General features: G+C 52.3%; 1 protein-coding gene across 1 annotated transcript in view; it reads right to left on the bottom strand.

The window, feature by feature from the left end:
* Positions 1–1,173: 1,173 nt before the first annotated feature.
* CFDP1 (craniofacial development protein 1) overlaps positions 1,174–11,752 on the bottom strand; it is a 61,872-nt gene continuing 51,293 nt past the window's right edge. Inside the window, exons 6-7 of the mRNA XM_032701001.1 lie at positions 6,879–7,037; positions 1,174–1,920 (exon numbers count right to left, since the gene is read on the bottom strand). Coding sequence (XP_032556892.1) covers positions 1,830–1,920; positions 6,879–7,037 — 250 coding nt within the window. The 3' untranslated portion in view covers positions 1,174–1,829. The remainder of the gene's footprint in view (positions 1,921–6,878; positions 7,038–11,752) is intronic.

The raw sequence follows: 11,752 nt of genomic DNA, 5'->3' as shown, positions 1-11,752 counted from the left end.
TTGTGGCTGCCCCAGCTGAGCTGCTGTCCCGGCATTTCACCGGGAAAACAGCAAAACAAGCCCTGGCTGCCTTGGAGTCCCTGTTGGGAGGGACCCTGCAAGGAGGGCAGGACCGGCCGCCTCCCAGCCCAGTACACAAGGAGAAGGGTCTGGAGATGGTCCAGTACCAGCATCCTGAGCAGGAGAGCAGCCCAGCTCCTGCAGCACCTGCCTTGCACTGCAGCTCCACCACCATCCAGCCAGGGCCACTCACTGCCACCCAAGAGCCCTGAGCTGAGATATCCCCACAGTGGTGCCCAGTTGTCCTTGCAACCTAAACCAGAGCAGAAACTGGTCTGGTAGTGTTTGGAGATGAAAACATGTCATCACCCCATTGTTTTGTTTCTGTCCAATTTCAGGCTCGTTTAAGCAGGTCCATTACAGCTGATTCTGTACAGAACAGGGCGCCAAAGGCTGCAGCTCCCCCAAGCACGTGGTGTTTTGTTCTTGTCTATCCTGCAACATGTCCACAGAGCAAGGGCTGACTCAGCAGTGGACATGTGAGCCCAAGGCTCAGAGCCACAGGCAAGGGGCCAGTAGCAGCGACGGCATCACTCGCCCTGTTAGCGGGAAGGATGGGGCTTGTGCCGCTTTCCCCTGGCACAGCACCAGCACGGGCTGCCACACCGAGCGGGCTCAGAGCATCCCATGGGGAAATGCTGGTGAGCACCTCTACCCCGAGGGTGTGCACAGCCCAGACATTGGGAGCTGCCCAGCTCCACCAGCGCCAGGTCAGCAGGGATGGCCAGGATGACGGAGCATTGCTGGCCTCCAGCTCCGGCCGCTCGCTCCACACCCAGGCGCCTTGGCCTGCCCTCCCAGGCAGCTGCACTTTGCTGAGTGTCTCTGCGTGGCCATGCCTTCGGGGGGCTTCTTTGCTCCTGCAGCACTGCTACAGGTCTATGTTGACACTGTCACCTCCAATTCTGGATTTAATCCCACCATCAGGCCCAGTGCTGCAGAGGGAAAGCAATCCAAGCACTTGCTCAGACCCCCAGGCTGCTATCAGGGCAGACACCAGGCACATCTGAGCACAGGTTTTTCTGACCACAGTCAGACACTCCTTACTGCATGTGACCCGTAATTTCTTTGTCCTCTGCTTCCCACAAAAACCAAGCTGCCAGCATGCAAGAGTGTTGGGATGGAATATTTTATTCATGTGAACGCTGAGATCCTGGCCCTTCCTGCCTGCTGCAGCTGCTCCCATCTTCTTGACAGTGTGAACAAGGAAGATTTCTTCATCAGCTTGCTTAACACTCCCCCCAGCATCATCAGACCCCACAAACAAGTACAGACAGTTTGGCTTTGTCTGGACAGGAGCAGAGGGCGGAGGGGCAGGGAGTGCTGCGGGGCTGGCAGAGCAGGGAGAAGGGCTCCAGCCCACAGTTTGCACACACAGAGCAGCCACAGAACCTTCCCGCAGCTCCACTCTCACCACCAAATATGCCAGCACCCTCCAGCCTTGGCGGCTCCTCCTGCAGCCAGAAGCACCTGGGGTTGGCAAAGGATTGGTGCCACCTCCTCTTCTCCTTGGAAAGCTGCTGCCAGAATCAGACCCGTGTCTTCTGTCACCTGCTGGGCCATTTAACCCTCAAAGTGCCCCCTGCCCACTGACAAATACCCTCCCCAAAATATTACAGTAAAAGGAAAAACCTGCACGTTGAGCCGCACAGGCTGAGTCTTGGGTAGAGAACGGTTTCTGTGCTGGGTGGTCCAGTGGTGGCCAGCAGCCCCCAGACAGCCCTCGGGCAGGGAAGGGAGCGGGATCCACCACGGCCACCCCTGGCACATCAGGGCTTCATCCTGCTCAGTCTGATGTCACGCTCGATTTCAAACTGCCTGTGATCCACGCGCTCCAGGAACGCTTTCCTCTCGATGTACCTGCAGGGAGGCAGAGGCTGTAAGCAGTGCCCAGAGCAGCCAGTGCCAAAGCCCACCCAAAGGGATGAGCAGGGAGGGAAGGCACCATCCACCTCCCTCCCTCTCTCTCCACGAGCTGATCGCTGCACTGAACACCTCCTATGGACACCACAACTGCTCTGTGGCCTGTTGGCTGTCCCCTGAGGGACTCGCAGAGGTCTGGGGTGAGGGGTCCCCATAGGTTGGAGATCTGAACTGGCTGCTTCAGGTTCCAGTTCTTCTCCTACAGCTGAGAAATGTCCTTCACAGACACCTTGCAGGGGATCAGAACAGGCCCTTGCACCACCCAGCAGAGCATCTCAAACCCAACCACAGCAGCAATGATACAAGCCAGTAACAGGCACAGGGAGCATTAGGGATGCAAGGAGCATCACCCAGCAAACCTGCAGCAGCTCAGGGATGCAAGCCAGGGGCTTCCCAGCCACAGACCAGCTTTTAACCACTGCTGAGTATTTACTGCTGCCCCTCAGCGTGGCACCTGAGTGCTGAGAGGAAGAAGGCAGGCCTGTGCCTGGAAAAGCACCTTGCCACTCATTAATGGCATGTAGCTGAATTTTAATGTACTTTGCTGCAAACCCTTGCCACAGACAGCCCGGGGCTGTGCTACTAATTAACCTACAGAGGGAGCGAAATTGCAATTCAAAACAGGAGCTGTAATTGAATCATCACAATTGTTTTGCATTTGTTCCAGGGTGGCAAACACTGGACTGTCATGACAAGGTCATTATGCCTGTGTGTGAGACGCATAGGGAGCCACTGCATTCAGCTTCTCTGTTGGTCACTGCTTTTCCTGCATGGCAGCTGGTGCCTGCTCACCAAGCAAGACTGAAAGCCAAGGAAAGATGAGCATGACAGGCTCTGTGGGTTTTCCAGGCTGCTGGGTGGCTGGCAGTGTGCACGAAGGTGCCCAAGACCCAGCTGCACTGGAAGGTTGAAGCCCTCTCCTGCCACCAGCAGTGGTTCCTCTCAGACAGAGGGACCTTTGATGATGAGGTCTCTGCAAGGTCAGGTTGGATGGGGCTCTAAGCAATCTGATCTAGCTGAAGATATCCCTGCTCACTGCTGGGGGTTGGATTCCATGATTCTGTGATTCTTTATGCTACAACTATCGAACTGGTGCTGAATGTCCTCCCAGCACCAGGGTGCCTTTGCCCTTGCTGCAAGGGATGGCCCTGACACTCCTGCCCACCCAGTCATCATTGGAAATTAATTAATCCAGATTAATTTCATCGAGTGATCCCCCCGAGCGGATGAACAGCCCCACGTGTCCCCGCTGCCACCCCAGTCCCATCGCAGCTCCAGCCTGTCTTGTGCTGACACAACTGGGTCAGCTCGTCTCCGCCGGCTGCGAGGGGCAGGGATCAGCACAGCTAATGCAGGCTGTGAGGAGCTATTTCTTTGGCCCCTTCCCCCTGCCATCAGAGCAGGGCTGTGTGCCGAGGCCCCCTCCCCACACTGGTTCAGGAAAGGCGGCAGGGGAGTGTCGCTTTCCTTCATCCCTGCAAGCAGGGAGGTGATCTGCTCTGGGGGCCGGGCTCGGAGAGGCCACGGGAAGGAAGCTGGGGGGTCACGCTGTATGTAAGTGTGTCATATTGCTGGGCGTGTGGTTTTCCTCCCCCTCCACTGCTACACATCGACCACAACCACAGCCAGGAAGGCAAGGACAGGAGTCACTGCTGTTATCTGGGAACACCCTGACTGCCTGGGCAGCAACAGCCCGAGCTACTGAGCCTGAAGCTCCTTCGGCCCCTCTGCGATACCCGTCTCCCAGTGGGTCAGCAAACGGGAAATCAAGGGGTCAGCCCTTTCCTCCTCCTCCTCCATGACTGTTGTGCCTCTCCAGTGGGCAGGGCCTGGCTCCCGGGGGGATCGATATGGATCATGAACCAGGAATGTGGTCTCACAGCCGCAGCCAGCAGTGCTGCATGGAGGAGGAATTGCGACGTCACCCCACGGCTTTGTCCTCGGCCGGCCACAGCAAAGTGCTGTGGGGGCCAGAGCAGACCTTACAGGCACTACCTGTGCATACACGGGGCCTGGCTGGGCTGTGCCGCAGGCACACAGAGCTGGACGTGCTGACAGACACGAGCAGGGCTGTTGCAGGGTCGGTGCAAGCCCCTCTTGCCCTGAAGGCCCTGCTGGAGCTGCAGCTCTGCCTCTGTTCTCAGCCAGCTCCACACAGCCGACACCAAGGCGCCGCCAAACATGGTCCAAAGTGCACGAGTGAGGCACAAACACCCGTCCTGCGCTTGTCTAAACAACCTTTGCTACCTGAATCAATACCCTCCTGTAAATTATCAACCTGCCTGGAAACAGGGCAGCTGTGATCCACAGCAGAGGAAGGAAAATCCACTGGGAGCGAGGCTGTCTCTGCTAACAAGGGCAGCTGCAAGCTGCTCTGGGGAGGGTCTCGGTGGTGCTGCCTGTCCCCTGCCAGTTGCCATCAGTCATTGGTGTAGGAGTGCACGGGGCTGGCTGCTCCCCCACGGGGCTGCCCTACAAAGGTGGCCCAATTAAGAGGCCACTAACACATTTCCATTTATAAAGCACATCAGAGAGATCAACAGCAAAGGGCATAGCTGCCACCCCTCCTCACTCCAGCCCCTCCTCTCAAATCCAGGACAGGCCCTCAGGACCTGATACAGACAGGCTGCGCAAGCTCAGATCCTGCTCCCAGGGAAAGGCAAATCACCGGTTGAGGCTGGTGATACAAGGGGTAGAAAATCAGAGGCAAGGGGGGACGGAACCAAGGGGCAGCAGCACATCTCCCCTCTGCCTTGGGAATCGTGGGCCCAGGCTGTGGCTGGCTGATAATTGGCACTGGCAGCAGACAGATGCCACAGCCCCACTGCTCCACTGGCTGACGGTGTTCTGGCCCAGCACGTGTCGCTGCTGGAGAAAGGACAAGGGAGGTCCAAGGCACAGGGAGCTCGGGGCTGTGAACAGCAACTTCTACAAGGCTACCACAAAAAAAAAAAATTCAGCCTGCCTTCCCTCCTGAGCAAAAAGTAATGCCTCCTGCCTTCCTTGAGACACGCATGGACCATCTCTGTAAACACACAGGCTTGTGTGGCATCGAACAAACATCTCCAGGAGTGGGCTGTGGCTTTCCTCATCAGGTAGACATTTACAATCACACAGCAGGACACGTGGGGAGCAGAGGTTTCTAACAGCATCAGGGATTAAAGGCAGTGCCCCGCTCCCTCCTGCCTGGGTTGAAGGGTTAACAACGGCTCATTACAATTTTTATAGAGATGTGTAAATGATTGCTCACTGAAGGGTGAGCACAGCTGACATCATTAAAGGAGAAGAGGCGGCTGCAGAAGGGACAACAGGCTCCTGTGAAATGACCTGAGGCTGGCAGCAGCCGTGCCTGTGACCTGCCCCCCAGGCAGGCTGGCTGCTCTGTAGGGGTGCAGCACCCTTCACACTGCAGGGGTTTAGAGGTGGCCTGTAAGCAGAAATGCACTGGCCTGCACCTCCACCAGTGCTCCTCCCTTCTCCCTTCCTTTACCTTGAAATGGAAGTAATTCCCAGTGAGCAGATACTCGGCTGATCCCCTCACACTACACGCCTGGCTAGCACAAACATATTTGTAAGGAGTGTCTAAAGTTATCACAGCATTATGTTCCTTATTTGTTTAACGACAAAAATCCCTTGCCAAGAGCTCAGCAGTTTTCTAGCCTGGGATGTGACAGGCAGCAAAACACAAACTGTTTAAAGATGCTCTTAAAATTGCTGCTCTGCTTTGCTCATCTTTTCAATGTGCTGATGCCTCCTTTGACCTTCAAGGACCATTATGTGAGCACCTTTGGAAAGGTTTTCCAGGTGTGAAGAGCGAGCTGTCCTGCTTGGATGTGGTGGGAAAGGAAACAGCACTGGCCAAGAAAGGCTGACACACCAAGTTGGGGAACACGAGACACAGCACAAAACACTGCTCTGCCACACCTGGATGTGGTGGAAATCACTCAACCCCTTGGATTTCAGGGATCTCGGAGGAACACCTGTCCCTCTCCAGCACTCCTATGTGTTCAAGGGCGTGTGGCCAGAAACAGAGCAGGGGAGATCTGATGGAGAATGGGTGTTGTGGAAGGGTGCAAGACCAAACTGAAATATCTACTTGATAGTTTGACAGTTATACATATATATATATATTTTGAAATACAAAATCCAATCTGTTGGAATGCAGAAGCTCTGAGTTTTTCCTGCTGAGTAAAAGAACAGCTTATAATAAAATATACATTTTATGATCTGTCCACTAAGCCGGTTACATTTTCCCAGAGCTTAGCAAAAGCACTTGTAGTGGAAATGCTGCTTCTGATCTCATTATCACTCCCTGCAGTGCATGTTATTAACTTTCTGTTTTATTTACAGCATTGCCATTTACTTTTATGATACTTCCATTAACTTCATTGGAGTGAACATTGCTTGATGCACACAACCAACACCCAGCGCTGCCATAATCCTTAATGCACCTTGCCAGCTGTTCTGGGTTTGCAACATCTTTATGCAGGGGGAGGGAGGACAGATGCAGCTGGAACACGTCATTTGAAGAACAGAACAAACCATACCTCCCAGTTTGAAACAAGAAAATGGTGCAAAGGCAACTGTGTTTCCTCGTGGGAGTGCTGGATTAGACCGGTTCACACTCCATCTGTACCACGAGTAGGAGAGCTGATAAAGCCAGACCTTGGCTGGACTTGGAGACCTCACAAGGTTGTTAGCAGAGAGTGACAGATGTTTGCAGACTTACCGGTCTCCCTGTGATGGCTACAGGAGCTACTGATTTTATGTATCCCTAGAATAAATCCTTAAGGAATCCCATAGGTTTTCTGAACTCTGCAGGAAGCAACAGACTTACCACATGCATAGGAAGTGGTGGGAAATGCTGGACTACTATTAGGTAAAGTGCCTCTTACCCATCTTTCCCTCGATTGTGGATTGCCAGCTCCTCCACAATCCCCTCCTCCTCCTTGAAGTTCTCCCAGTCCAGTTTAGATTTCTCCAGTGTGCTCATCTTCTGCTTTTTGGCGCCAATCTTCCCCAGGAGGCTGCTCATCCCGCTTGGCCTCTTCACCCTGTGGGAGATTAGGGAGCAAATGTCACTTAAACGCAGGGAGACGGCAATTAAAAACTGAGCTGAGAAACGTCACATGGGAGAGTGGTGGCCTCGACGGTGGTGAGCCACTGCCACGAAACAGATGGTCACCAACTCCGGGCAGCCTGCAGGCGGCAAGGTCACGCTTCCTGCAGATCCTGCTCCACCGTTCCCCTGGAAGCAGCAGAGTTTATTACACACATATCTCAAGTGCTTGCTTTTTGTGAAAGGGCTTTTTCATTTATCTTCTTAAGAGAACAGAGAGCTTTCAGGCCAAAAGAGATCATTAAATCATCTAGTTTGACCCCTTGTATATACCAGGCCAAGCCATTCCACTGATCACCTCCGTGCTAAGCCTGGCTCTTTGTCTTCAGTTAAAGTGTTGTTTTCTGGAAGGGATCCAGCCTCAGTGCGTCACCAGCGCTGACAACACAACTAGGAATTAACCATTTCATTGGTATTAACGCTTGATTTTTCTCTAGCTTTAGCTTCTGGTTGCTGCTGCTTATTCTAAATCCAAGAGCACTCTGGTCTCTAGGTGAGTCTCATTAGTGACGTACTCGTAGACCATAATGAACTTACATCTGAATCAGTTTTTGTGCAAACAGATAGAGCTCTTCTGCCTCTCATTGAAACGCATTTTGTCCCAGCCTGGATGTCACTCCCAAGGTTTTGTCCCCCTGCTTACTTTTCAACACCCTTTGAAGATGGGGGCACCAGAACTGCCCCATCCTTCTCCTGATCTGTTTGTGTCCAAGGATTGCCTGAACCCTGTTAGTCACACTATTGCTGACACGCTGAGTCCCAGTGCATGTGCACTGCGATCCCACACCACCTCCCAGCTCCCTGTTTGGCAGGAAGACAACTTTGGTCTTTCATTACCTTGTTCTTAGAGGAGCGAAATCCCACCCGCATGGTGGGGCCCCCCCGAATCTCCCCTTTATGCTGAGAAATGCACACACAGGGACTGGGGTCAGCCGGGCTGCCCTCTGAGGAAGACAATTCTCAGGGATAGGAACCCATAAAACAAACTCATTTTAACCCTTCTTAAACCCCCCCAGGAGAGGGGGGCAAACAGCATCCCATTGAACTCGGTGTTTACACACATTCCAGAGATAACTTCAGGTCTGCAGGGCCTTTGCCTCTGCAAGAAGCCAGAGAGGAAATGATTCTCGTTCCTTAGAGATGGAGGAATCCGGGGAGGGGGGCCCAAAGAAGGCAGCCAGGTGAGCATGGCAAATTGCTCTCCATCGGTGCTTTCCGAGCACAGTCCTGCCCAGGGGTAGCCATTCTTGGGAACGTATCCAAAGTTGTCCTTATCAGATCATTAGCGTGGTTTATGCTTCCGTAATTTGCAAGCCTCTAAAGGAAGATAATTCTGCAGTTTATATGGAATTAAATCAAAGAAAATGACAACTCCGTAAGCCCCAGACAGAAGACTCTCAATGCAAGAATGGCTGGCCAGAGTTACCTGGGGTAGCAGCTTCCTGACATAGATATATTTGGGCTACAAACTCTGGATTACGGGCAAATTGGCAGGTTCCACAGCCACTGGACAAAGCTGTCTGCCCCTCCTTATACTGTCCAGCCAGAGGAGCAGAAATGGCTTAGGACCTGGCCTCTTATTTCCTTCATTCCCTGCTCATGGCTGGAGCACAGATCAGCAGCCAGCCCTTTTCATTCTGCAGGATACAGAACATGCTGGATGCTCTTTAATTTGCCTTTATCCCTGAACATCTCATCAAGATGTCTACAGCCCTTCACATCATGATCACACAATAAAACCTTGACCCTTGCTCAGCCTCCAATTCCCCCTTACTTTTCAAGACTTGATGGCTCTGGGCATCCTTATCTGCAGGTAGCAGGAAAGTGGTGTTAAGGGATAAAATGGGCAAAGATATTCTCAGCACAAGATAAAATTGGAGAGATTTGGTTCCCACATCAGGACTACACACAAGCCTTGCACAGCCATCGAACACAGTATCAGAGATGCAGAAATTAAAGTTGTTGTCCCTTGTCTCTAGATCTCTCCTAAATGTTTTTTGGGCAAAAAACACCAGTGGCATTAAGGGCCATCTCACCTGTCCAAGGGCACCCACAGCTCATGGGCATCTGTTGACCCTCCTGTGGGTGAGAGTCCACAGCCACTGTCGAGTGAACTACAGACGGGCCTGACTCTGCACGGGGCACAGCACGCCCCGGAAAAACCCACTGGAGGCAGTTTCAGGATCTCTCCTGCGTGTCAGAGGAATACCTGCCCTGCAGAGTGACAGGCAGGCTCAGAGGCAGGCTCACACATGCTGAGACTGATGCCTTTTCCCCCTGAGGGGGAAGAGCTGAGCTGGGACAGGGGCCAATCGGCCAAGCTGGGCTGTGGAACACATCCCTGCATGAAACACAGACTGGGATGTGTTGACAGGCCACTGCTGTCCCCAAACTGCAGTGGAGGATATACAGAAGGGAAGGGAACCAAAGGCAAGATGGTTCATGGCCAGAGGTGGAAGAAGAGGTGGTTCTGGTTTCACAGTAGGGAGCAGGGGCTGTAAGCTAGGTGAGGGTTGCCTGTCATCATCTTTTCTCCTATGGCAATTCCAGGCATAAATTAACAACATCTACATGCACACATCCATCTGTAATGGTGCTCAAGGCCTCTGTATCTCCTCTGGGCCATGGATCTCAGGAATATCTCTTAGGAGATATAGTTCACCCCACGTTTGAAGTTACAGAGTCTAGGCTAGGACATGGACATCCATCAAGGGTGTTCAGATAACCACAAGAATACTCAAAAGTCAACAGTTCCTTCAAGGCAAGGAAACCTGATGAAAAAGGACAGGCTATGTTGCATCCCTGTCTCGATGACTATTCAAAAAACATTATTAATATCCAGTGTCAGTCCCATACTGGAAGTGGGCTCTGGGCTGGATGACCTGGCTCTGCTCCTGCCTGGACAATTCTGTGCTGCTGCAGCAGGACCAAGCCTGGGCTGGGCAATGAGACGGGGCCAGGCACAGGCTGAAGGACATGTTCAAGTCTGCTGCTGAGTCTTCACTCCATGCTGAGCCTGAATAAATCCAACAGCAAACCTGGGGGTGGGAATTCCTACGCTTGTGCCAAAATGAAGTAAATGAGAGACATTAAAGTCCAATTAAAAACTTGCTTGGCCTTAAATGCCTCATCTGTTTAAAAAGCAAGTAAAGGGGCCTGATTAATTGCATTCAGTGCCAACAAGAGGAATTATTACCCTTTTTGTACTCATTAAGGGTATCTGCTGTGGCATCTTTAATCACTAAGGCATTTAAAAGAGAGAAAGTAATTTGCTAAGACATAATGGATCCCAGGGATGAGGATCAGGACAATTGTCTATTTAGGACACAAAGACATGCTCTGAATTTTCACAATTAGAAAAGCACGGCCAAAGTCAGCCCCTGAACCAGCAAAAAATAAAGTGCTGGGGAGCTCTGCCTTGGTGGGGGGATTCCTCTGCACCATCTAATGTCATCAGGACAAAGACTGTGCCTGTGCATTATCTGTTATGGTTGTACATAGAGTCAAGCAGCAAGCCACGGGCTCCCTTGCTCTCCCACTGTAGGTGAACACGCTCTGCATCACTGTCCTTAACAGTGAGGCTTCCACCCACCTCAGTGTGAGCCTTCAGCCTGACCAGGACCCTGGAGAATTGCTGCTATAGCAGTGACAAAGTGTCACTGCCACATGTAAGCCCCGATGTCTTATGACATGAAGGTCGGCAGCATCTGGGAAACGAATGCCTGCTCCGAAGGGGCAGACTTCATCACAAGCCTTAGAAAATAATCTTCCAGCCAATTAGGAACTACAAAGGTCTCATAGTGCATCCCACCAGACAAAGAAAGATGAGTTCCTCTCGTACCCATCCAGAGATGGGTGCTCTGAAGGCCTCCTGTCACCAACCCCACACGCACCAGAGGTTTCAGTACTTCATCAGCCTTTCACTTATGTAAGTCTTCCCTAGTGATTAAATTTCTTGCTCAGTCTATGACTTGGTATATTCTTCCTCATAGCTACTAAGAACAGATCATTCCCTCACTTTTTGCAGTAGCCTTTTATGTCCTTAAAGCTTTTGGTATCGCCTCCCCACTCAGTTTGCTCTTTCCTAGACTAAACAATCCCAGGTCCGTTCAAGCTTTTCTCATTCCTCATGGTTTCCAGCCCTCTGACCACTCTCACTGCTCTCCCTGGACTCTCTGCTATTGGCCCATATCTTCCTCGAAGCGCAGCATCCAAAAGGGGCATAGCTGCAGTGCCGGGTTTCCCAGCACCGGGAGCGGGAGGAATGCTTCGGATGCCTTGCGACGCACGCAGCTCCTCACACGGCCCCGTGACGTTCGTCTTCTTCACAACCGTGTGACAGCATTGACTCATGTCAAACCTGTGATTCACCCAGAGATCTGTTTGTTCTGCTGCTGCCAAGCCATTGCCTTCCTCTATCCATGCAGAACATTCCTGCTACCCAAAGGCTACCCTTTGCACTGTGCTGCCCCTCATGTTTGCCCTCTCGTTTCCCCCAACACAGCAGATCTCGGATGCCTTTGCAAATCAGCCTCTCCTATCCACACCAGCCATGCTGCAGCTGTTGGAGAGGAACACTGGGGTAAGTACCTCATTTCGTAAAATACCTATGGAGACTATTCAGCAGCTGAACCAGCACCAGCTGGCCAA

Source organism: Chiroxiphia lanceolata, chromosome 13 (genome assembly GCF_009829145.1).
Source record: "Chiroxiphia lanceolata isolate bChiLan1 chromosome 13, bChiLan1.pri, whole genome shotgun sequence".
Classification (NCBI taxonomy): Eukaryota; Metazoa; Chordata; class Aves; order Passeriformes; family Pipridae; genus Chiroxiphia; species Chiroxiphia lanceolata.
The sequence above is the reverse complement of the archived record's forward strand: the minus strand, read 5'-3'. Positions and strand labels throughout refer to the sequence as shown.